At 37.4% G+C, this 25845-nt stretch overlaps 1 protein-coding gene across 1 annotated transcript in view; it reads left to right on the forward strand.

The window, feature by feature from the left end:
* The window catches only part of LOC131425424 (dopamine receptor 2), a 330562-nt gene extending 308626 nt beyond the window's left edge, over nucleotides 1–21936 (forward strand). Inside the window, exons 4-5 of the mRNA XM_058587330.1 lie at nucleotides 17872–17907; nucleotides 17977–21936. Coding sequence (XP_058443313.1) covers nucleotides 17872–17907; nucleotides 17977–18651 — 711 coding nt within the window. The 3' untranslated portion in view covers nucleotides 18652–21936. The remainder of the gene's footprint in view (nucleotides 1–17871; nucleotides 17908–17976) is intronic.
* Nucleotides 21937–25845: the final 3909 nt, after the last annotated feature.

The raw sequence follows: 25845 nt of genomic DNA on the forward strand, positions 1-25845 counted from the left end.
GGGAATACTGAAAAAACCTGAAAATGGTGATATTCGTCTGTTTAGTAGGGATACGTTTAATGTGCCCTTAAAATTATGATAATTGTAAAAACTGTGGTGAATGTCGATCGTTAATTGTTTTTCTACTATGATAACATCGTTGTTAGACAAACTTTGAGAGGACAATACAGGACACTGGTGAGATCGTTCCTTTAAAGATATTTCATATTTTTCTTAATTAGCAATGCCGCTGTTAGGTAAGAGGATAATGTCAGAGACATAACCGAATTGACGTGAATACGAATAACATCGGCTTGCTGAAACTCTAACTGTGTCTTTATGAAGCACGACAAAAATAGATTTGAAATTGGTCTAAATAAAAGATATAAAATAATAACAAGTCCAATATCAAATATGATTACACACAACGAACAACACAGCACAATCAGAAATAATAGAAATAGTTCTTCATATGCGCCATCTAAAATAATATACTTTTAAACTAGAGTTGTTTTATACCATTAATATAATTCAATTACGTTTCAATGTCTTGTACACAACCCTGTAATTATTTAAATAATTTGTTATTATTGGGATGATAGCAGCACCTCATAAATTAAAATTCCAAAAACGCAGGGTAGTTTCCAATTTTCGTCTAGGACGTCGATAAAGATTTTGCAACAGGATGTAATTGTAGTGTTGCTTAAGTAAAGGTTAATTTTATCTCTGTGCACAGGTTTCATCAGTTAATAACACATGGAGACTAAAGCAGAGATGGCGCTCGTAGTAAACCAGTAACCACGTTTTTCAAGAGTACTAACCTTTGCTTGAAACGGGTCAAAATTTTAAGTCGATCCGACCAGAAACAGCTGAGTTATCGAGGTTGGAGTGAAGTCGTTTTGTAATTTGTTTAAAAAATGGAAAAAACCGAGTTTCGTGTTTTGATATAATATTGTTTTTTAATGGGTAAAAACACTGTGCAAGCGATACAATGGATTGAAAAATGTTATCCGAACTCTTGTCCATCAAAAGCAACGATTTGTCGGTGGTTCGCCGAGTTTAAACGTGGTCGTACCGACACAAATGACGCGGAACGCTCGGGTAGACCTGTGGAAGCCGTTACACCGGAAAATGTGAGTGAAGCGACAAAAATTATAATGAAAGATCATAAAGTGAAGCTCCGTGAGATTGCTGACATGACACAGATATCATATGGAAGTGTATTTACTATCCTTCATGAAAAATTGAGCATAAAAAAGGGTTTTTCCAAGTGGGTGCCGCGATTGCTTTCGATGGAATAAAAACAGCAACGAGTCGATGATGCAGAAAAGCAGTTTAAATTGAACGAATTGGGCTTTGATCTGCTTCCCCACCCCCCATACACGCCAGATTTAGCCCCCACGTGACTACTGGCTCTTTGCTGATCTTAAAAAAATGCTCCAGGGAAAAAGATTTGGCTCAAATGAGGAGGTCATCGCTGAAACTGAAGCTTATTTTGAAGCGAAAGATAATTTTTTTTATAAATCATGTAAAAAAATTTTGCAAAAAAAATGTTGTTTTCATTGTTAGTCTCGGGACTTATTGATCCATGTGTTACTTGGCATTCCCTTTCCGGTCTCATATAAAGACATTTTTAAAGTTTTTATCGTTGATTGATTACGCATTGATTGTTTATGCATTTCTTCATTAACACAATATTTCATTATAAACTACCGAAGATGATTCGGAGCGTAAGAACCGAGCATCTATATTCATAACGAGTTTTTTCAACCCAAGTTGGCGGTTCAATGCATAGGGCACTGGTATTACAAGCCAGTTGTCGTATGTTCGAGCCCCAATCTGGAAGAATTTTTAGTGTCAGTAGGATCGTAGCACTAGCCATGCAATAGTTCTGTACACTCTCAATCGGCTGCGAAGTCTGTTGAAACAGAAAGGCTAAATCCCACAGAAGGAATGTAATTCCAAGACTTTTTTTAACTTTCCGTACAGCATATTATCATTTTTGCACGACCGGAAGTAATTGAATGTGTTAGTGATGGCGCAAACTTTTTTCAACTTCCATTTTGAAGAATCTTTGCGTTTGGTAAAAAATAAAGAAAATTTAAATAATTCTTTATGATGATCTATGGCACTGAGAAGTGCCTAGAAATGCAATGATATGAATTTTAACGTGCACACTCGGTAAAATTTTTCGAAATTTGATTCGATATTCATTTCGATTCCCAATTGGATTCCGGAAAAGATAAAAAAATCGATTGTGGAACTCACAATGCATTTCGATTCGAATTCCAGACAGCTTAACTGCGCAGCGGTATTCTCAAACATAGCGCTCCCATCAAGCTCTGACGATTTCCATTGCTACACACTGGTAAAAAATGTTCTTCTAATGAGGTTCCTTTGCACAATTCTGCTGCTCGCTTCATTTCAATAGCGTGAGGTCCTTGATGTTGCTGTTCAGTATGCACAGAAAATAATGTGGCAAAGTTGAAATGTTCATCTTTTATACCGATACAGTTTTACGGCAGCACTGATAACTTGTTCTCTTCCTCAGATCGCGTTCTGAGGTACTGGTGCAGACATGGCAGCATTCAAACAGATTTTTCAAAATTCTACTACTGAACTACTTTGACGTTATTGCAATAAATGTTAATGCTTAAAAATTTCGAATTTATTGGTAGTTACACCAAACCCGTACCCAATAAAAATGAAAATCTTTACCCGTACCCGACTTGAGACCAAAAATAAACGGCTATTCGGGTTCAAATATTCGAAACTCGACTAAATATTTTAACCCTAACCGGATCCGTACCCATTAAAAATGCAAACATCCTCACTCGTACCCGACCCGAACCCGACCAATATATTTTTTTCTAAACCCGAACCCGACCTTTCAAAACCGTCGTCGTGGGTACAAGAAAGGCACACACACGCGTTAGGAGTTTTCTTCTCTAATACTCACTGCTACCATACATTTGAGAAAACTTTTATTCTGAATTATTTGTGGTTTTGTCATAAAACTGAAAATTTTATCATTAAATGCTTATCATATTTCCGATGACATGTAGCAAGAAATATGTTGATACGTTAGGTATAATAAGAGATATTCACAATCAAAGACTTCAGAGTCAGAGAACAGTTCAGCTGCTAGTAGGTCTTTTCTAAAACCCCCATTGCTTTAATAAATGCACATGCCTACTTTGTACGAAAAAGTATAACCATTTGCGACGTTTTGTTGAATGTTTGTCAGGAAAAACCTTGACTAGCACTTTACTTTTAATTACTCTATGGTTATTAAAGCAAATTCCAGATAATATAATGGTGTGATTTCTGTTTCAAAGTTTCTACAATGAATTTGCCAAAACCTTTGCAGGATACCAATGAAAATGTGCCTATGTAAGCTTTTGCGTTGGGTATCGTAATATAAACAGAATAAGCACTTTCAGAAATCTGAAAAAAAAACTTTAGTTCTAATACTAAAAGATATACATTTTGGAACAGATCAAACTCCAATTTGTCTTAAGGCTCAATAACCGACAACTAATATTCAGCTGGTTCTTCTGTTGGTGATAAGGAGAGGGCAGTCGAAACAGTTCCATCTAGTTTTTTCGGTCTACACCAAAGAGGAAATAATGTAGCAATACCAGCATAAGCTATTTGAATATGATGAACACGCGAAGTTTATACATAGAGCTATGCAGAAAACAAGAAAAGGGGCTTTTATGCTAAACGGTTTATAAATCTTTAGTGTTTCCTCGTTAGGCTGAATCTCACACATAATTCAGAAACAATATTGATGGCCAAAAGCATATGTAATTGTTACTTCAGTAGCAAATTGTTGGTTTCTGGGAAGAACCGGTTTATATAGATACAGTAACCCAAGGACTGGAATTATTTTAAATTTATTACTACTGTTCATTGGGACAACTTCCAAGTTACATGAATCGTGTTGATGCATTGTGAATATAAAGACTGTCCCAGAAAGTATGAACGCACTTTGATTTCGCTGTAAATAATTCACAAATGTTAAATATTCAAATTTTATTCGATAAACTGATAATATTAGACTACAACAACAGAATAATAATGTCAACATTTGCTACTTAGCCATTGTAGACGCACTGGCGCACCTTCTTGCGAACGTTCCTCATTAAATTTCGTACAGACTTCTTGGCGACAAGTCTTGACATTTTTTTCCAATCTCTTTCGAACTGTTGAATGGTTTCGACTGCCGAGACATGTTTCCTAAGATGTGCCTTCGTTAATACCCAAAACTAATGCTTAAAAATTTCGAATTTATTGGTAGTTACACCAAACCCGTACCCAATAAAAATGAAAATCTTTACCCGTACCCGACTTGAGACCAAAAATAAACGGCTATTCGGGTTCAAATATTCGAAACTCGACTAAATATTTTAACCCTAACCGGATCCGTACCCATTAAAAATGCAAACATCCTCACTCGTACCCGACCCGAACCCGACCAATATGTTTTTTTCTAAACCCGAACCCGACCTTTCAAAACCGTCGTCGTGGGTACAAGAAAGGCACACACACGCGTTAGGAGTTTTCTTCTCTAATACTCACTGCTACCATACATTTGAGAAAACTTTTATTCTGAATTATTTGTGGTTTTGTCATAAAACTGAAAATTTTATCATTAAATGCTTATCATATTTCCGATGACATGTAGCAAGAAATATGTTGATACGTTAGGTATAATAAGAGATATTCACAATCAAAGACTTCAGAGTCAGAGAACAGTTCAGCTGCTAGTAGGTCTTTTCTAAAACCCCCATTGCTTTAATAAATGCACATGCCTACTTTGTACGAAAAAGTATAACCATTTGCGACGTTTTGTTGAATGTTTGTCAGGAAAAACCTTGACTAGCACTTTACTTTTAATTACTCTATGGTTATTAAAGCAAATTCCAGATAATATAATGGTGTGATTTCTGTTTCAAAGTTTCTACAATGAATTTGCCAAAACCTTTGCAGGATACCAATGAAAATGTGCCTATGTAAGCTTTTGCGTTGGGTATCGTAATATAAACAGAATAAGCACTTTCAGAAATCTGAAAAAAAAACTTTAGTTCTAATACTAAAAGATATACATTTTGGAACAGATCAAACTCCAATTTGTCTTAAGGCTCAATAACCGACAACTAATATTCAGCTGGTTCTTCTGTTGGTGATAAGGAGAGGGCAGTCGAAACAGTTCCATCTAGTTTTTTCGGTCTACACCAAAGAGGAAATAATGTAGCAATACCAGCATAAGCTATTTGAATATGATGAACACGCGAAGTTTATACATAGAGCTATGCAGAAAACAAGAAAAGGGGCTTTTATGCTAAACGGTTTATAAATCTTTAGTGTTTCCTCGTTAGGCTGAATCTCACACATAATTCAGAAACAATATTGATGGCCAAAAGCATATGTAATTGTTACTTCAGTAGCAAATTGTTGGTTTCTGGGAAGAACCGGTTTATATAGATACAGTAACCCAAGGACTGGAATTATTTTAAATTTATTACTACTGTTCATTGGGACAACTTCCAAGTTACATGAATCGTGTTGATGCATTGTGAATATAAAGACTGTCCCAGAAAGTATGAACGCACTTTGATTTCGCTGTAAATAATTCACAAATGTTAAATATTCAAATTTTATTCGATAAACTGATAATATTAGACTACAACAACAGAATAATAATGTCAACATTTGCTACTTAGCCATTGTAGACGCGCTGGCGCACCTTCTTGCGAACGTTCCTCATTAAATTTCGTACAGACTTCTTGGCGACAAGTCTTGACATTTTTTTCCAATCTCTTTCGAACTGTTGAATGGTTTCGACTGCCGAGACATGTTTCCTAAGATGTGCCTTCGTTAATACCCAAAACTCCTCAATTGGTCAAAGTTGTTGGCAATTTGGTGGATTCATGTCTTTTGGGACGAAAGTGCCATTTTTAGTAGTATACCATTTTACCGTTGATTTCGAGTAGTGGCAAGAAGCAAGATCTGGCCAGAAGACAACAGGATCCTTGTGGCTTCGAATCATGGGTAGAAGTCGTTTTTGTAAACATTCCTTGATGTATATTTCACTGTTCATTGAAGCAGTGGTGATGAAGGATTTCGAAATCTTACCGCAGCTACAAATTGCATGCCAGACCATAGCTTTCTTACAAAATTTTTCGAATTCAATCGATGTCTCGGGCTGGTTTAACACTTGCTCTATCTCGCACCGTATAATATTGTGGTCCCGGCAAGAATTTGTAATCGAGTTTCACGTAGGTTTCGTCGTCCATGATTATGCAGTTCAAATTTCCAGCAAGAATCGTATTGTACAGCTTTCGAACCCTCGGCCTGATCGATGCTTCTTGTTTCGGACTACGTTTTGGTTATTTCTGCTTCTTATAGGTTTGAACATTCAAACGTTCTTTAGCACGAAGCACATTTGTCTTCGAAGTGCCCACTTTTTGGCCACATCCCGAACTGACACCTCCTTCTTTTGCTCGAACGCCTTCAGTATACGTTTATCCAACTGAGTATTAGCAAGACCTTTTTTTCGACCCTTTTGCGGTTTATCCTCAAAGGTGTTATCCTCACCGAACTTCCTGGTTGCATTTCGCACGGCTTTTCCACTTACTCCTTCCATTTTTTGCTGTCTTTTTCAGTGACAGTCCGCGTTCTGTGCACCATTTGTACGCAATTTTTCGACGCTGTTCTGCTGAAAGTCCACGCATTTCGAAACAAACTAAAGAAAACGAATAAACAACTGCACAAGTGGTTAGAGAAGAGTGTAAACAACAGGACGCAGCCATAAAAATTGACAAATATGCAGTTCAATTGGAGCTGCTCTGCACTGATGTGTCAAATATGAAACGTAAAAATAATAAAAACCGTTATGTGCCCTAGCACAAAATTTGGCTAACCCCTAAATGATTCTTTTTTTGCTAATAAATTTAATGCAGTGAAATTAGGCATGGCTAGATGAAAGGTGCAAAATGTCTGTCTGTGTATGTTTCAGAAAGCCTCACTCATGTTTCTCAGAGATGCACAATGGTCCCAATCATGTCAAAACACGCGTTTTTTTATTTGTGCTTCAGGGGTTAATTTCGGAGTTTTCATGTTTTCCGAAGAATTTCTGTTTTAAAATAGTCCGCTTCTTTAAATATAATCAAAGTTGTCATTAATCCACCTACAAGTGAGTATTAGGTTATGTTAGAACATGCGTTTTAAAAGTGTGTTTTCAAATAAATTTAAGTGAATTTAAATTGTGATTACTAATTTTTCTAATAGTGTTTGACCATACTTTCAAACTTTGTTGAAACTGGTTACACATATTACATTTTTAGCTGTGAAAAGTTTTTGAGCAATTTAATTACAAAATACTACATATTCAAGTATCAATATCTCGAAAATGTGGAAATATGTGTAACCAGTTTCAACAAAGTTTGAAAATATTGTCAAACACTATTAGAAAAATTAGAAGTCACAATTTAAATTCACTTAAAGTTTGTGAAAAATATGCAGTCTTTGGCAAAAATATGTATTTTAATAATTAAAATATAATTGTAGAACATCCGAAGATTCTAAAAATTTATTGAAAAAAGTTATGATACAAAAACTTGGTTTTGGGTGTCTCTAATAAACAATGCATCATATCTCGACACCAATGCTTTTTAAAGTGTGCATGTCTTCAGCATGTTTTCTTGTTTAAACATGATCTACAGTTTTTCTAAAGAAATAAATGCTCTATCTCGTATTGTATGCAAAAAAGTTTTTTCTCTTGTAGGTGAGTTAATTACAACTTTGATTATATTTAAAGAAGCGGGCTATTTCAAACAAAAATTCTTTTGAAGACATGAAAACTTCAAAATTAACCCCTGAAGCACAAATAAAAAAATAAAAAATCTCTGAGAAACGTGAGTGAGACTTTCTGAAACATACACAGACAGACATTTTGCACCTTTCATCTAGCCATGCCATAAAATTTTACTACAAGGCTTGGTAGAATTCCTGAATTTTATTCAAATCCGATTTACGGTTCCGGAATTACGGAGTGATAAGTGTTTAATATAATGTACCGCAAATATAAATCAAAGAAACAAAAGTGGTTGAAAAAATTAAGATTTTGCCAGACTGTTTCAATTTTTAGTCCATGTTAGTTGCTGGCCCTACAAACCGTCGTCGGCTTATATACCGGTATCCGGATTCTGATTCCGTAAGTACCGGAAATAGGAATCTCAGCCCTCAATTACCTATCGATAACCAATACCAATACCTAATTTAACAATGACACTGGATAATAAGCATCCCCATCTCTCCGGTCATTACCTTCTCAGGATCACCGCCAGTAACATCCTGTTCGAACGATACCACCCCTCCATGCGAAAGCTGTGAATCTTACTACATTTTCCAGTCCGAACAATGTGTACTTTGTGTCCGTTGATCATAGCACTAAGTCCGTCTAATCCGCGATGTTCAACGTTTACTCGTTGTTCTGTTCAGACCACACTGTAAGTCAAATCCAGCGAGCACACCACGAAGAACCAACCAATCCCCTACCAATAGTAAGGATTCTGATAGATTCAGCATGTGCTTGTTCAGTTGTGGCCCTTTACATTTCCTTTTGTGCAGAGCTCTTGTGGCGAGAAGCTTTTGCGGTACATGAAAAATAATAATAAATAAACACATACACACTCCGCCAGACAAGATGATCCCCATAATATAAATTGAATTTTCTCATTTTTCCTCAACCAACTAGGTTTAGCAATAATCAGATTTTTTCCCTCTTTCTTCGCCATATATTGGTATCACAGCGGGAAAAAGCGTCATGCGACTAATATTCACTGCTGGCACTGTTCAATTGGGCGGGAAAATGTCTGGCAAAGCAGCAGCACAGTGTGCTATTTGGTGTTCGCGACCAGAGGAAGCTCTCCATCTGTTTATGAGGATCTTCTTTCAACAACCGCGTGCAGTAAAATACGTACTTTTGCTTGGCTCTTCTTTCCTGAGCTGACCTCTAACCTTTCCGATACTTCAACTTTTTTTCCAACTTCCACCGAAGCCATTGTGGATTGAGCTGGTTACGAAGAATCCCTACTGTAGCAACTGTGGTGACACCAGCGGACAAGGTGAACGATAGATAAAGATAAAAGTTGATAGGATTTCTCCCAATCCTTAGTTCCATTCTCATTGGTGAAAGACTTCGTCTAGTATGTTTTTTTTTTTGTTGTTTTCACCGGAAGCTTATGACCTAATTGAAGAACATAAAGACGTTGTTGGCAAAGTTAAAATGGTATTCATTCAGAGATATGAAAGCGGTATGATAAATAACACCCTTCAATGGTAAATTAGATAAGGGAAAGTGGAAACGGTGGGCAGTGGGGATTCCTGGAAGCAAAGGACGTCAGACGAACAGGAGGTAAAAACCAAAAGTTGGTCTGTCAATACGCTGGCAACTGTATGGGGTGCAAAATGGTGAAGGGTTCGGTTGCACCCATTTTCACTTTGTTCCGGCCTTCGTTTGTGGACATGAAAGTTTCTGCTTTCGTAAAGAATTCAAAAGGAAGCTAGATGTTGGGCAAAACTTCACAAACAGCACGGATAGCGCCGTGGGTTGATAGCCAATGTTGGGATAGGAATTATGTTGGAAGATTTGATATCGTAAAGTTTTATTCGACTTTTGGAAGTACAACAAATAACATTTAATTTAATATGATTTGCTTTTCCTGAAAGTAGTGAATGAAACTTCAAAATGATTCCAAACAGAGGAGAGATTTGGAAACGATTTCCAAAGTCGAACTGTGCTTTGAAGTTTTACGGAAGACAATTTTAATGATCCTGGACAACTCTTCGCAGAACATTTTTAAATTATTCTAATTTACCTTTGATTTGCAAAGAAAGTAATAGTTCTTTAGATAACATTCAATTAGAGAACAATACGATAATATAATAGAATGTGGAGACACAGAAGAAGGCTCCTTTCACATATCAAACCCGGGTTCGATTCTCGTTTCCGAAGCAAATGACAACGAGTCTTGCGATAATCGATAAAAAAGACTAAACAGAATATTATATCCAGCTCATCTAAATTGTGCTCTAAGGTTTGCATTTGAAAAATATGGACAAAAATTTGTAGCTGGTAATGTTCAAGACGTTTACTGACGTAGGATTGCGCATTTATTTACAGCGCTAACGTTTCGCACCGAATTGTGGAACCCATGACGTTGGACGTCGTATGGATTCGTGACAACACTTATTCTGATTGAAAACCGGTTTTATAACATTAAATTAATGTATATGAGGAAATCCAATTAACTCTTTGCTTGCTTCTGTGTGGAGACACTGAAAATTAGTTTGGAACAAAATCATTTGACACATATTATCATTTTTCATTTTTCGGGCCGTTTAAATGTATTTTTCTGTTACTTTCTGTTATTGTTCTAGATTTGGACTAAACTGATGGTTTTTGCCTTTGATTTGTAAAGAAAGTAATACTTCTTTAGATAAAACTTAGAACCATCAGAACGATTGATTTTATATAATGTTCTTCATCGTTGTCAACTTTTCGTTTTGCCTCCAATGCAAACGATCAGAAGTTGTATGACGCAATCGATCTTATTTAAAGCGAAACTGACTTTGCGAAAGAACCTAAACACATCTGTTCGCACTTCCGATTAATTCCAAACTGAACCAATGTTGGTTTAGATCTTTCTTTTTACGTGACTTCGTTTCTAGCTTTTTCACAAAAACAGCAAAATATAAAATTTTTATGTCGATTATTTCATTTTGGAAACTTTATTGAAAGAAATGATCATACTTTGCATACTTTATTGAAAGAAATGATCAAAATTCAGCTCGGGATTCAATTCTGGCATTCGGAGGGGCCAAATTGTAGAATTCTCTACGATATTAAACACTATTCTCGAACGAATTCCGCACAGCGAAAAGTGTACGAAGCTAACCAAGTTATACATGATTTGCACTAAGCTGATGATTTTTACCTTTGATTTGCAAAGAAAATAACCTTAATGGTTCTTTAGATAACATTTAGAGCCAGTATAACGGCTGATTTTGTATAATGTTCCCCATCATTGTCCACTTTTCGTTTTCTTTTCCTCCAATGCAAATGACTAGAAGCTGGATTATGCAATCACTTTTATTATGTTATGTTCATAGAAAAACTAGTTGTAGTTTATTTCTGTGTTTAGGCTGGATGAACGGAACCTCAAATTCGCCATTGACTGCAGCACCAGTTGAATAATGCCGGGTCACAGGTGTAGTTCCGTTCTGGGATTATCATAGACTGAAGCGAGTGAACGTGCAACAAGGTCTATTTATAGATACGCTTAATTTCAATGTTTCGTGTTTGGACCTATTTTTTCACTATTTTAACATTTTTTTCGTAATCGTAATTTCGTAAACAACAATCCTACTTCTTTTTCCATTCGTTTGGTGAAAGAATTAGAGAAATACTCATACAGGGAAAAAGATATTAAGCAAACAAATCTGGAGTAATTTCGTTACACTTTCGTGTTGTGAAATTTTGAAAATGCACCCAGGTGAGTATAGTAAAGAAAAACATAGTCCTACGTCAAAAAATACATATGTGCTCATAAGGTGTATCTTCATGACGGAACCGTTTATTAGAAAGTCTAATCAGAAAGAGTTTAGAAATTTCGAAAGCAAAACTCGATCATCCAGTCCCGGTCTCGCTTACTGGCAAGACATTCATTTACATGACGGATTTATTTATGTTTACTTATTAGCAAATTGCGAAACCGGAAGGCGGATATAGAATAAATTCAAAACCAGCAGATGTGAATAGAATAGTTTTCCTTTGAATCGATTCAGTCATAACAGAGAAATCGATGAGTTCCCTATTAGACTTTGACTTTCTCGTATAGAAAGGTTATGCAATGGCGAAGAGAAATGCAAATTTTTATAAAACGTGGTGGAGCAAAACTCCAAAAACGGAAGTCGCTTCGATTTCTCAGCGATGGTTTAACCATTTTTCACATATTTTGATTTAAATTAAAGCTCTTATTGTCTCAAAAGTTACTGTGCAATTTTATCCCGATCTGACTTCCGGTTTCGGAATTACAGGGCAATGGCGTCATATAAAAATACGATTTGAAACCGGTACGTATTGGAATGGAGGAAGAAAACACAACACCGCCTTTGCGAACGATGCACTCATTTGAACGATTTTGTAAAGAAAACGAAAAAGTATAACGTTTTGAATAACTGAGTCCGTCGGAACCGAGCACACATGAGCACGTGTATTTAATCGTATTGAAGTGTTTAATTTAGTTGAACACGATTCTGCGATTGAGTAAAATCAATCAAAGAATTTCAATGGATTGAAGTTTAATTGAGAAGACATGAATTGGAATCTCATACTTCGCGATTTATATGAAATTTGAACAGCCGTTTGTGTAGTAATATTGTCAATAAAACAGTCAAGAATTTTTACATATGCCGAGATTACAAATGCTTAAAATGATGATCATAATAAAAATAATAATCCAATCAGGGGACGGATACAATGTGATGGGTAAGTCGATGACTTTCACGCAGCCCACCTGGGTTCGATTTTCAACCCTGCACATAGGGTCAGACAGCTTTTCTGGCGCAAAAATGCGAATGACATTATGGTTAAAACCTCTATAATCGAAACAAGAAAAAGGCGGGTGGGTAGTGTCAGAGACATAACTGGATGTCGTGAATACGAAAACAACTGACATGTTCCTTAACACTTCCGAACATCAATTAGTTGATCAATTGTATGAATTATGCAAGCATTCCCCTTTTCCACATTTTTTGCAAAAACAAAGAAGGCTTCACTTGATCTAGATTACTGTGAATTTCACACAGTGAAAAGTGCAAAAACCAAATCAAACAGTTCTAGATTTGCACTAAACTGAGGATATTTCCCTTCGATTTGCGAGCAAGAACTCCTAATAGTTCTTTAGAAAACTTTTAGAGCCATTAGAACGACTGATTTTGTGTAATGCTCTCCACCGTTGCTTTTCCACCAATGCAAATGACTGGCATCTGTGACGTAATCGCTCTTGTCGGAAGCGAAACTAGTTTTGCAAACGACACAAAATACATCTGCTCGCAGTGGCGATAGAATCCAAAATGATTCAAGTTTTGTTGAGAGACTTGTTTTTACCTGATTTCGTTTGTAGCCTTTTCACTAATGGGCGGTCCTGACGGCTATAAAAATAGCCGCATACAGAATTTTAATGTCGATTATTTCATTTCGGATTTGCATAATTTATTGAAAGAAACTATCAATATGTTGTAGGGATTCGTTTCTAGCATTCACAAGGACCAAATTAAGGAACTCACTGCGATATTCACCACTTTTCGGAACATTTTTCCCGGACGATTTGTTGTACAGCAGCAGATATTTTGTTCTCTTCCTTAGAACGCGTTCTGATTGGCTGGTGTTGACATGGATCAAATGAGACAGGTTTTTCAATAGTGTACTATTGAAATACTGCAATGCTTTTGCTATATACGTTTAAGTTGAAAAATTTCAATTCTATTGGTAGTTAGATTATATAAATTCTTTCACAGATCACTGAGCTATGAGCTTTAAAAATACGGAAAATACGTTTGCAAGGCAAACGCGCCTTATGGTGGTTTGCATTTGCATGGAACCAATGTGCTTGGGGAGTATCGCCTGTTGCTGATGCAAGAACCGAGTATTTAGAAACTAGAGCATGTGCTACCATTTTTTTACAGAACGAAGAAGAGCGCCTGCGGAAAAGCATCATAATTATAATCACTTTAATCATCATTGTGCTTAACTCACAACTTAAAATCCATAATTAACTCGAAGAATAACAAATAACGAGAATCTAGACATTGAATTTGTTTAAAACTGACTCCATTTTACTGAATTTGATCAAGTTCAACTAAAAATCAATATAGCGTGCTGACAATTGGATTCGTTAATATTTACCGAACGATCCGTTGAAAACTGATAAACTACTGATTATTCAGTACTATTTCTTTCAAATCTACCAAATTATTTCAAAGTGAAAACTGTTCGGTACAAAAGTTTTCGGTATATGTATTATAGACAGCCGAATTTCGGTAAAAAGATAAACGGAATACGTCAATTTACGTAAGCATAGCGGATAAATCGGTAATTTCGATTAAAGTGATGAGTTTTTCCGTAGAAACATTACCGAACTGAAAATTCGAAAATAAGTTTGTATACAGCAGTAACAGGAGCACAGGTTTTCGTTTAATTGGCTCAATCTAGATAGTGCATGAGAGAAAAATCAACCAGCTTTAATTCGAACGAAGTCGTTGTCTATATAATCTACATTTGAATGGAAAATTTTTTCCTGCTGAACTTATAATATGTTGGTAACATATCCAATGATGGCTTTCATAGTAGTATTCGCTTTTATCTAGCAACTCTTTACACGATTCAATCAGTTCCATCAAAGAGAGACGGATATCATCGCTGCAACAAAAAACCGGCATGGTTCATTCAACATAGAATGGATACCAATGCGAGAGCGAATTTCTCTCGATGACCCGTCTGAGCATCACGAGTTAGCTCGCTGCTGTGGGGATTCTCTCTGAAGCAACAAACGGCCGCTCATTATCGTTTTGCTATCTGATTCTATACGGGTAGTGGATAATTGCAATAAAATTATTTTTCTATTATACCTTTGTATAAGTTGTGTGTATGAAAATGTCTGTGGATGCTCCACACAAAGGTTTTTTGAAATATTGCAACCTAGTATGAGAATCATCATCGATTCGAATTTCAGCGATAATTGTCAACTTGCCATGGAATATAAAAGTGGTAAATTCCACACAGCACCGATCATTATCAGACTTTAATTTTTTTAAGGGCCGTGAAGTACTCAGAGTATGAAGTGGAGCGAAGAAATGTAGAAAAATTCTCTCACGGTCCATGCATTGAGAGACACGAGTTCTTGTAGCATCTTCTACCGGATTGAAAATGTTGTATGCAATATAGAAAAGTATTGAGCAGCTTCTTTGCGAAATGAAAATTTCGCTAAAGAAGTTGAACAAATTAAACCATATTCTAAACCTTTCTGGAAACTTTCTAAGGTTCTTAAAAAACCTCAGAAACCAATTCCTGCTCTCAAGGAAAGAAATCAAATACTTCTTACAAATGGCGAAAAAGCTCAAAAACTTGCTCAGCAGTTCGAGAGTGTACACAATTTTAATTTGAACGTTGTGAGTCCTATTGAAAATGAAGTCTCACTGAAATATGAGCATATTTCAACCCAAGTGTTATCACACGATGACATTATTGAGACGAATTTTGATGAAATTAAATCAATTATTAGGAAACTCAAAAACATGAAGGCTCCTGGTAATGATGGAATTTTTAATATTCTTATTGAAAATCTTCCCGATCTTGCCTTGAGACTCCTGGTTAAAATTTTCAACAAGTGTTTTTCATTAGCTTACTTCCCAAAAAGATGGAAAAACGCTAAAGTAATTCCTATCCTGAAACCTGATAAAAATCCAGCAGAAACATCAAGTTATCGACCAATTAGCTTACTTTCTTCTATCAGTAAACTTTTTGAAAAAATTTTCTTGTTGAGAATGATGTCTCATATAAACGAGAATTCAATTTTTCCACCAGAGCAGTTTGGATTTCGTCATGAACATTCAACTACTCATCAACTTGTCAGAGTAACGAACATGATAAAAGCAAATGAATCTTCTGGGTTATCCACTGGAGTTGCTCTTCTAGACATAGAAAAAGCATTCGACAGTGTTTGGCACAAAGGTTTAATAGCAAAAATGTCTGATTTCCAGTTTCCTATTTATTTGATCAAAATGATTCAAAATTATTTAACTGATCGTACTCTTCAGGTTAGCTATCAGAATTGTAAATCTGAATTGCTACCCGTACGAGCAGGTGTTCCGCAGGGTTCGAGCGTAGCTCCAATCTTGTATAATATTTTCACTTCTGATCTTCCAAATCTACCCGTTGGTTGTCAGAAATCGCTATTCTGTGACGACACAAATCTGTTAGCCACAGGTAGAAATCTAAGAGTGATCTGCAGTCGCCTACAAAGAAGTTTAAATATTTTCAGTGATTATCTGTCAAAATGGAAAATTAAACCAAATGCAGCAAAAACGCAATTAATTATCATTCCTCATAAGCCAAGAGCTTCTTTTCTTAAACCAAACAATAATCACATTCTCAAATTGAATGGCTTGGAATTGACATGGTCTGATCAAGCTAAATACTTAGGTTTAACGTATGACAAAAAACTCACTTTCAAGGATCACATTGAAGGAATCCAGGCAAAGTGTAATAAATATATTAAATGTTTATATCCTCTTATAAACAGAAATTCTAAGCTCTGTCTAAAAAACAAGTTGTTAATTTATAAACAAATTTTCAGACCAGCCATGCTTTATGCAGTACCAATTTGGTCAAGTTGTTGTTCCACCAGGAAGAAAACGCTTCAAAGGATTCAGAATAAAATTCTGAAAATGATTTTGAAGCGTCCTCCCTGATTTAGTACAAATGAGTTACACAGACTCACAAATATAGAACCATTAGATGTAATATCACATAATATTATAAGCAAATTCCGACAAAAATCGATGCAATCTTCAATTGAATCGATTCGCTCTCTGTATTAGTTAGTAAGTTAGTATATAAGTTCCTTTTCCCCATTACACAATACAAGTAGGTTTAGAATTTTCCCTACACAAAAATCTCAGAATTGCGGAAGCAAATAATGTCCTCATGGTAATAACCAAATCATATATATAATAGGGCTGAAAAGTCACCACTTGTGGCTGAACACCCAATTTAAATCTTAATAATTTAATTTTAACTCATATTCCAATAAATAGTTATTAAAAAAAAATTGAGCAGCTTCTTTCAAATAATCGGAAATCACCAACACTGAACATATCTAACCGTCATATAATTTACGACACAGATAAGAATGAAATTTTCAAAGCAGATTTTAAAACTCTTTTAACTTGTAAGAACATTATTTCTATATTTTGCGCATGTTACCCTGTAGTTCCGGAACCGAAACTCAGATCTTGGGAAAATATAAAAATTTTCTCTGAGACAACTTGACCAATCATATCAAACTAAGTGTGGTAAAATTTATCTAACCTTCTCGAAGAAATTTTCTAAATATATATAGCTGGATATTGAGAAACGGTGCAATCCTTCATATTTTTTGGAGTAAGATCAGATTCAAGAACCAATTCCATTGTATTGGCGTCCGGTATCCTATTCACATATCCGGCCCATAGCGGTCGTCCAATTTTTGCTGTTCGTACGATATGTAGTTCTTAGAGCAGCTGTAAAGGATCTGTACTTCGCTAAAGATGAATTTCTTCTTTCTTCTTTAGAAATAAAGGCCAAATTCCACTAAATGAATGCAACGCCAAGAGTCTGCTTAGCTGACAATCGGTCATTGTCAGTGACTTTGTTGTTCCTCAGCTTATCGATCTTCTCATTTATCTTTTAGCTCTCTTATCTTGTGTTTGGTCATTCAAATTCTGGTCTTAGCACTGCCGTGCCAACCAGCTCATCCTTTGAAGACAGCGGTCTCCAACTGTAGCGCGTATTCCTCGGTGATGCGTACGCTACGTAGCTGCTAGAGATTGAGTCTCAGCTTTCGAGTATAGAATTATAGAAGTAGGATAATCTGTTAGAAGAACCAATAAGATGGAGATTGAACAAAAATTCCAAGGGTCACAACAAGCCTTTAAACTTGACTTCCTAACTAACAATTTCAAATATTACTTTTTCAGCCAACATCGCTAACCAATACAACTTGAACCGTAAAATCAGTGTATGAAATAGTAACCATTTTCTTTTGTTTTTGTCTTTTTCAGTGCCACATGGCTGCAGTTGTAGCAGCTTCATCATCTGTAAGTAATCTCGAAATTACTCAATCAAGAGCACTGCGACGGTTCCTCTAACCGTTTTCTGTTTTCCAGGATACTAGTCTATTTGATAGCAGCCATCAGCGTCGAAGCAATCGTCAGTCATTCAACCAGCGCAGTAGTCATCACAGTCAGCGTTATCCGTACTATCATCATCACCATTACTGCAACAGCCACTACTATCACCATCGGTCAACGCGAACCATTAACCGGGGCGGTGGGGGCCGGCGTCCCGTTGGCCATCATCATGACTGCTGCGGTGGAAACTGTAGCGAGGAAACCCTCGGCATGGGATGCAGCAGCAATCCAAACAATCACGGTAACGGTAGCAATACAAGCAACAACAGCAGTTGTCATCATACCGATGGATGTGGTGGAGTACCGGTTGGTGGAGGAAGCGTGAGAAGCAATAGCAGTGGTAAGCGTTGCACTTTTGCGGCTACCACGACCACAATTCCCAGCAGCGGCAGCAGTGGTCCTGGTGTTGCTGCCGCCACTGCTGCTACTGCTACTGGTGTTGGTGGTGGTGGTGGTGGTGGTGGATTTAGTGGTGGAGTGAACTGTTCCCGATACGGAAGTCGAAAGCAAACGTCCGGCAGACCTCCACTCACTTCGGCCCTGGTAAATCATGGAACGCGCGAAATTGTACAATTCGATGACAATCCTCACATCACGGTGCACAGTCAAAGCTCAAACAGCAGTACGTCGTCGCTAAGGATTCTCGAGTGAGTTGTGAGAGCAGATTTTGAGTATTGAATTATTAAACTTTTCCGAGCAGATTGGACGCCGAAGGTGTTGTAGAGAGCTTCTGGAAGTTGCCACCAAGTACCGGTTGTTTGATTTAGTGACTAGTGAGTGCACTGATGGTATTTACGATTGCTCGGTTTCAATATTTCGTGACAAATCCAACGTTGCGTGCACTTGGATGAAAATGCTATTTGTTTAGCTTCCGCGAACTATGAACGATGGTATTTCATATGGAGGGATTCGCTTCTGTGGCGAAGTGGCTATTCTTAGCCTAGTTTGTGAACTGGTTTATAAGCTTTCCACCATTTTATTTGTTTTTGTGCTCAATCAATTCATTCATTTTCAAGTATGACGAAATGCTGCATAAAATTATTAACCGTCGTAAGATCGAAACAGAGGAGCAAATACGATTGGAATACGCCCAAAGCACGTGCAAGATTTCGACATATCGGAACTAATCATTTGGCCAAACGTTCTCTCATCGATCGATGTAAATAGTGCAATTTAGCTCATCAACAGATCAGTAAAAAAAGTCATATTTGAGTATTAAGTTTTGAATCAAATTTAATTGAATCAATTCTAAAACAAGCTGTAATTTATTTTTCATCTTTTAGTAGAGATAACTAATTAACATAAAATTTCTGCCGCAATTTAAGGAATGCTCAAGACTAACTAATTCTAAATTAATATAAGCGGACGGGTATAGCGTGATGAGTAAGTTGATGCCTTTCACGCAGCCCGCCTGGGTTCGATTCCCAACCCCGCACGTAGGGTCAGAAAGTTTTTCTGGCCCGAAGAGGCGAATGACAGTAATGTTAAAACCTCCATAATAGGAACAAAGAAAATTCTAAATTTGAATTCTCCCATAAATGGTCGATTTGAAACAATTAAACTTAGTTTTGAGTACCTTTATATAACCAAGTATTTCATCAGAAGAAAAAAGAATACAAACTTTTAATAAAAAAAAACCTCGAATGATATATAATAGAGCAATTCCACAAAAGATTAGCAATTCATCAGGCTTCAAATACTCCGATTCAGATGAAACATTGCACTCGTTTTCATTATGACAAAACGGAAAACGTTTTGCACGGATGCAGAAAGTATTCAACTTTTTTTACAGTGCATATTTTTGTTAACGTTCTCAATCGATTTCCTACTACTTTTTAGCTGAAGCGTAAGCAACAATACTTTCTTTTACTATGATACTGTCGAATTTTGTAGCGAATAAAGTAATAAAGTGTGGCGAAGTGTGTTTCCTTAAATCAATATAAAGAAAACAGCCGCCGAAAGTCATGTTATATTGATGAAAATGTAAGGTGAGCATGCTCTTGCTGAGCGAACGTGGCGTAAGTGATTTGCACGGTTTATAAAGGTAAATACCGAAAAGGTGAAAACCCGAAGTCCTACCCCACACACCGTTTAGTTCAAACATTGCTTCTTCCGATTACTCTTCGTACCGGTCGACGCAGCATGGCCACATACTTCTTTAATTGTGATTAATTCAAAAATTGATCGAATTTTACAAAAAGACTATCTGTGTATTGCCAGAAAGATGGGAAAAAGGGGTAGCCAGCAAAGGACAATCATTCAGTAATAGCCGTTCAACCGAGAAGGTTGTGTATAGAAGCGTACAGTTTAATAACGCTGGTTGGTTTACACGCTTTAAATACGACAACGGTTGAACTACAGGTAGAAACCTGTTGGCAGCAGCCGTTAAAACGTATAGTCGTGCTGCATAAGAGAGCCCTAGTGCTGGACCAAGCTGGTGAAGGAAACAACAAAGGGCGTTTCCCAAACTCTACCCAGGCCGCAATATACAGCCACAAGTGCTGAGCAGGAGAGTGCAAAGGCACATCGAAGAGGAAGAGTGCAAAGGCACATAGAAGCAGGAGAGTGCAAAGGCACACCGGTGCGAAGGCACTTCGGTGCAGAAGCATATCGGTGCGGAGCACTAGGAAGAAGGAGACAAGACAACTCGGTCTTTCCACTGCCATACAACACGCAGGTATACACCGGTGATCTGCGCTGGTTACAGCTGGCGAAGACGAAAGCAAATCGGAATTCGAGTGGTGCTGGATGTCAGGTAGCAGTAGCATCACATCATATTCTATCGCTACAGTGAGCTTCAGCATTGTATCAACGTCCAGATACATCCAACAAGAACATCTAGAGCAACGAGGATCTACACGGCAGTGCAACGGAGATAGACAACAATTTCAAGGTAGAAGTTTTTTCTTTTCCTTTTGATTGAGTACTGTGTAGTGTTGGTTTCAAATTTTATTTTAAAGTTTAGTTAAAAATTTTAATGTAATGGATGAATCCATGGACGTAAATCCTAGCATGAATCCGATACCCCCACGAACGAAAAAATATCAGGAGAGCTCTTCTGGGCCTTGGATAGTCTTTTTTAGACGTATATCAAAGCCATTAAACATTTTTCAAATTAATAAAGGTTTGACATCACGATACTCTTCAATCAAAGAGATCATAAAAGTAAATAACGATAAAATTCGTGTTGTGGTAAATAATTTGAAACACGCGAATGATATTGTCTCTTCGGAACATTTCAATAAAGAGTATAAAGTTTACATACCCTCCAAAGATGTCGAAATTGACGGTGTTGTTACCGAAGCGAGTCTTTCGGTAGATGATTTACTCAAGCATGGTGTTGGTCGTTTCAAGAACTCTATGCTTGAGGGTGTGAAAATACTGGAGTGCAAACAACTGTACTCAGTAGTTCATGAAGAGGAAAAAAAAGTTTATCGCCCATCAGACTCGTTTCGAGTGACATTTGCCGGGTCTGCGTTGCCGTCCCATGTCTATGTCGATAAAATTCGCCTCCCTGTTCGGCTTTTTGTTCCAAATGTAATGAATTGTACGAACTGCAAAAAATTCGGCCACACAGCTACTTACTGTAATAATAAACCAAAATGTATTAAGTGTGAAGGGCCTCATAAAGATAATGATTGCAACAAGGAAATTGAAAAATGTATTTATTGTGGGAATAGTCCTCATGATGATATTTCAGTATGCACTGCATTTAAAGTGCACAAAGACAAAATTAAGCTTTCTTTAAAAGCACGGTCTAAGCGCACATATGCAGAAATGCTTAAAACGGTCATTGATGTCCCCCCTTTGGAAACCGAAAACGGGTTTTCAAATCTAGAGGAACCAGAGGACTCTGACTCTGACGAAAATAGTGAAGGTAATTCGTTTATCACTACCCAAGGGTCAGTTAAGAGAAAGAAGTCTTCCTCCAAATTACCAAAAAAGACACCTAAAATTTCATCTTCAAAAAAAGATCCCCGTGTTAAACAAAAAAAGTCAAAACCAAAGACTGTGCCTCCTGGTTTGTCAAATTCACAAACCAATCCAGGATCTAGTACAGAAAAAGATAATAATCCAGTGGGCTCCATTTCACAGCCACCAACAGGATTACTGAAGTTTTCGGAAATTGTTGAATGGATTTTCTCAGCATTCAATATATCTGAACCCTTAAAGACCCTCATAATGGCATTCCTTCCAATAGCTAGAACCTTTTTGAAGCAGTTATCAGTTCAATGGCCAATTGTCTCAGGTTTTGTATCTTTTGATGGATAATTTATCACCCGTCGCAAATGATACAATCACTGTCCTGCAGTGGAATTGTCGAAGCATCATGCCAAAACTTGATTCATTTAAAATATTATTGCATAGTCAAAAATGTGATGTATTTGCTTTATGCGAAACATGGCTTACTTCAAACATAGCTTTAAATTTTAATGATTTTAACATTATACGTCTCGATAGAGACTCTCCGTATGGTGGAGTGCTTTTGGGAATTAAGAAATGCTATTCCTTTTATAGATTAAACATCCCTTCAACTTCTAGTATAGAAGTTGTTGCTTGCCAAATAAACATTAAAGGCAAAGATATTTGCATAGCTTCGGTTTATATTCCTCCAAAAGCACAAGTTGGACAGCAACAGCTTAATGAAATGGTTGAAGCCCTTCCTGCTCCACGATTGATTCTGGGGGATTTAAATTCGCACGGTATTATGTGGGGTTCCGTTTACAATGATAGCAGATCATCTTTAATACAAAACATTTGTGACAATTTTAGCATGACGGTATTAAATATGGGTAGCATGACACGGATCCCAAGACCTCCGGCACGCCCAAGTGCATTAGATCTATCTCTTTGCTCAACATCAATTCGACTAGATTGCACCTGGAAAATACTGCCTGATTTACACGGTAGCGATCATTTACCAATCATCATCTCAATTAGCAGTAGCAATTGCATTGCTACTTCCGCTAGTATTCCATATGATTTGACAAAAAATATCGACTGGATTAAATACCAAAGTAGTATCTCTAGTATTTTGAATTCAATGGAAGAGCTCCCTCCACTTGAAGAATATGACTTCCTCATTTGTTCGATTCTGGAGGCAGCAGAACAATCCCAAACTAAACGCTTTCCTGGGCCAACTACTAACAGAAGGCCTCCCAACCCCTGGTGGGACAAAGAGTGCTCAGAGGCTAAACTCGCAAAACAAAATGCTTGCAAGACGTTTCTAAAACGGGGAGGAGGAACTCCTCAGAATTTTGAAAAACTTATGGTTTTAGAAACCAAGTACAAGAGCATACTTCGAGCCAAAAAATGTAGCTATTGGAGACATTTTGTCGAAGGTTTGTCAAGAGATACCTCAATGAGCACTCTTTGGAACACGGCCAGACGAATGAGGAATCGTACCGTGGGCAATGAGAGTGATGAATACTCGAACCGATGGATATTTGACTTTGCTAGGAAAGTTTGCCCAGATTCTGTTCCTACGCAGAGCATTATACGGGAATCTCCTCCAAATAATGGTTTTATTAATAACCCATTTTCAATGATGGAATTTTCTATAGCACTCTTGTCTTGTAACAATAACGCTCCAGGGTTGGACAGAATTAAATTCAACTTGGTGAAGAATCTGCCCAACCTCGCAAAAAGACGTTTGTTGGAATTGTTCAACAAGTTTCTTGAGCAAAATATTGTTCCACCTGACTGGAGACAAGTGAAAGTTATCGCCATTCAAAAACCGGGGAAACCAGCTTCCAATCACAACTCATATAGACCCATTGCGATGTTGTCCTGCATCAGAAAATTGTTCGAAAAAATTATTCTACGACGTCTCGACACTTGGGTCGAGACGAACGGTTTGTTGTCAGATACTCAGTTTAGCTTCCGTAGAAATAAAGGGACGAATGATTGCCTTGCATTACTTTCGTCTGACATCCAAATTGCCTTCGCTCAAAAGCAACAAATGGCATCTGTATTTTTAGACATTAAAGGAGCATTTGATTCAGTTTCCATTGATGTTCTTTCAGACAAGCTTCACCAAAATGGACTCCCAGCGGTTATAAATAATTATTTGCACAACCTTTTGTCAGAGAAACACATGCATTTTTCACATGGCGATTTGGCAACACTCAGAAATAGTTACATGAGTCTCCCGCAAGGCTCATGCCTCAGTCCGCTCCTCTATAATTTTTACGTAAATGACATTGACAGCTGTCTAGTAACCCCATGTACACTAAGACAATTGGCAGATGATGGCGTGGTTTCAGTTACTGGACCCAAAGCTATTGATCTGCATAAACCATTGCAAGATACCTTAGATAACTTGTCCGATTGGGCTGTTCATCTTGGTATCGAATTCTCTGCGGAGAAAACAGAGTTAGTCGTCTTTTCAAGAAAGCATGATCCCGCGCAGCTTCAGCTCCATATGATGGGAAGAATGATCCAACAGGTTTTAACTTTTAAATACCTCGGGGTGTGGTTCGATTCCAAATGCACGTGGGGAGGACACATTAGGTTTCTGATAACAAAATGCCAACAAAGAGTAAATTTTCTTCGAACAATAACAGGATCTTGGTGGGGTGCTCATCCGGAAGATCTAATAAAATTGTATCAGACAACGATACTTTCAGTGATGGAATATGGATGCGTTTGCTTTCGTTCCGCTGCAAACTCTCATATTATCAAACTGGAGCGAATTCAGTATCGTTGTTTGCGAATTGCTTTAGGGTGCATGCATTCGACACATACAATGAGTCTTGAAGTTCTGGCGGGAGTTCTTCCATTAAAATATCGATTTTGGGAGCTTTCATCACGCCTGCTAATAAGATGTGAGGTGCTGAATCCCATGGTAATTAATAATTTCGAACGACTAGTCGAGCTTCGATCTCAAACAAAATTCATGACAGTATATTTTAACCATATGTCACAGGAAATCAACCCTTCAAGATATATTCCTATCCGTGTCAGCCTCCTAAATGTCCCTGACTCAACTTTATTTTTCGATACATCCATGCAGCGCGAAGTGCGTGGAATCCCGGATCATCTACGTTCGACGGAAATCCCAAAAATATTTTCAAGTAAGTTCAGGCATATTGACTCTGAGAAAATGTTTTACACGGACGGATCGCGAATTGAAGAAGCGACAGGGTTTGGTATGTTCAACAATAATGTTTCGGCCTCATTTAGGCTTCAAGAACCTGCATCTGTTTATATAGCAGAGCTAGCAGCAGTTCATTATAGTTTGAGTGTAATCGTCACATTAATTCCAAACCATTATTTCCTCTTCACAGATAGTCTGAGTGCAATTGAAGCCATTCGCTCAAACATGACTGGCAAGACTGAACCGTTTTTCCTGGGCAAAATAAAACAGTGCCTGAACGACATATTGAACAATAATTATCTAATCACTATAGTCTGGGTCCCGGCTCATTGCTCCATTCCTGGCAATGAAAGAGCCGATATTTTAGCCAAACGTGGTGCTATTGAGGGTGAAATTTATGAGAGACCAATTGCTTTCAACGAATTCTATAGCTCGTCTCGCCAAAGAACACTTGCCAGCTGGCAAGCTTCTTGGGATAAAGATGATCTGGGTCGGTGGATGCACTCAATTATTCCGAAAATATCGACAAAGGCATGGTTCAGGGGACTGGATGTGAGTAGAGATTTCATTCGTGTGATGTCTAGACTCATGTCCAATCACTACACGTTAGATGCACATCTCCTTCGAATTGGGCTCTCCGAGACTAATCATTGTGCTTGTGGCGAAGGTTATCGAGATATTGATCATGTCGTTTGGACATGCGTGGAGTATCGTGATGTCAGATCTCAACTAATAAATTCTTTGCG

The sequence above is a fragment of the Malaya genurostris genome, chromosome 1 (genome assembly GCF_030247185.1).
Source record: "Malaya genurostris strain Urasoe2022 chromosome 1, Malgen_1.1, whole genome shotgun sequence".
Taxonomy (NCBI): Eukaryota; Metazoa; Arthropoda; class Insecta; order Diptera; family Culicidae; genus Malaya; species Malaya genurostris.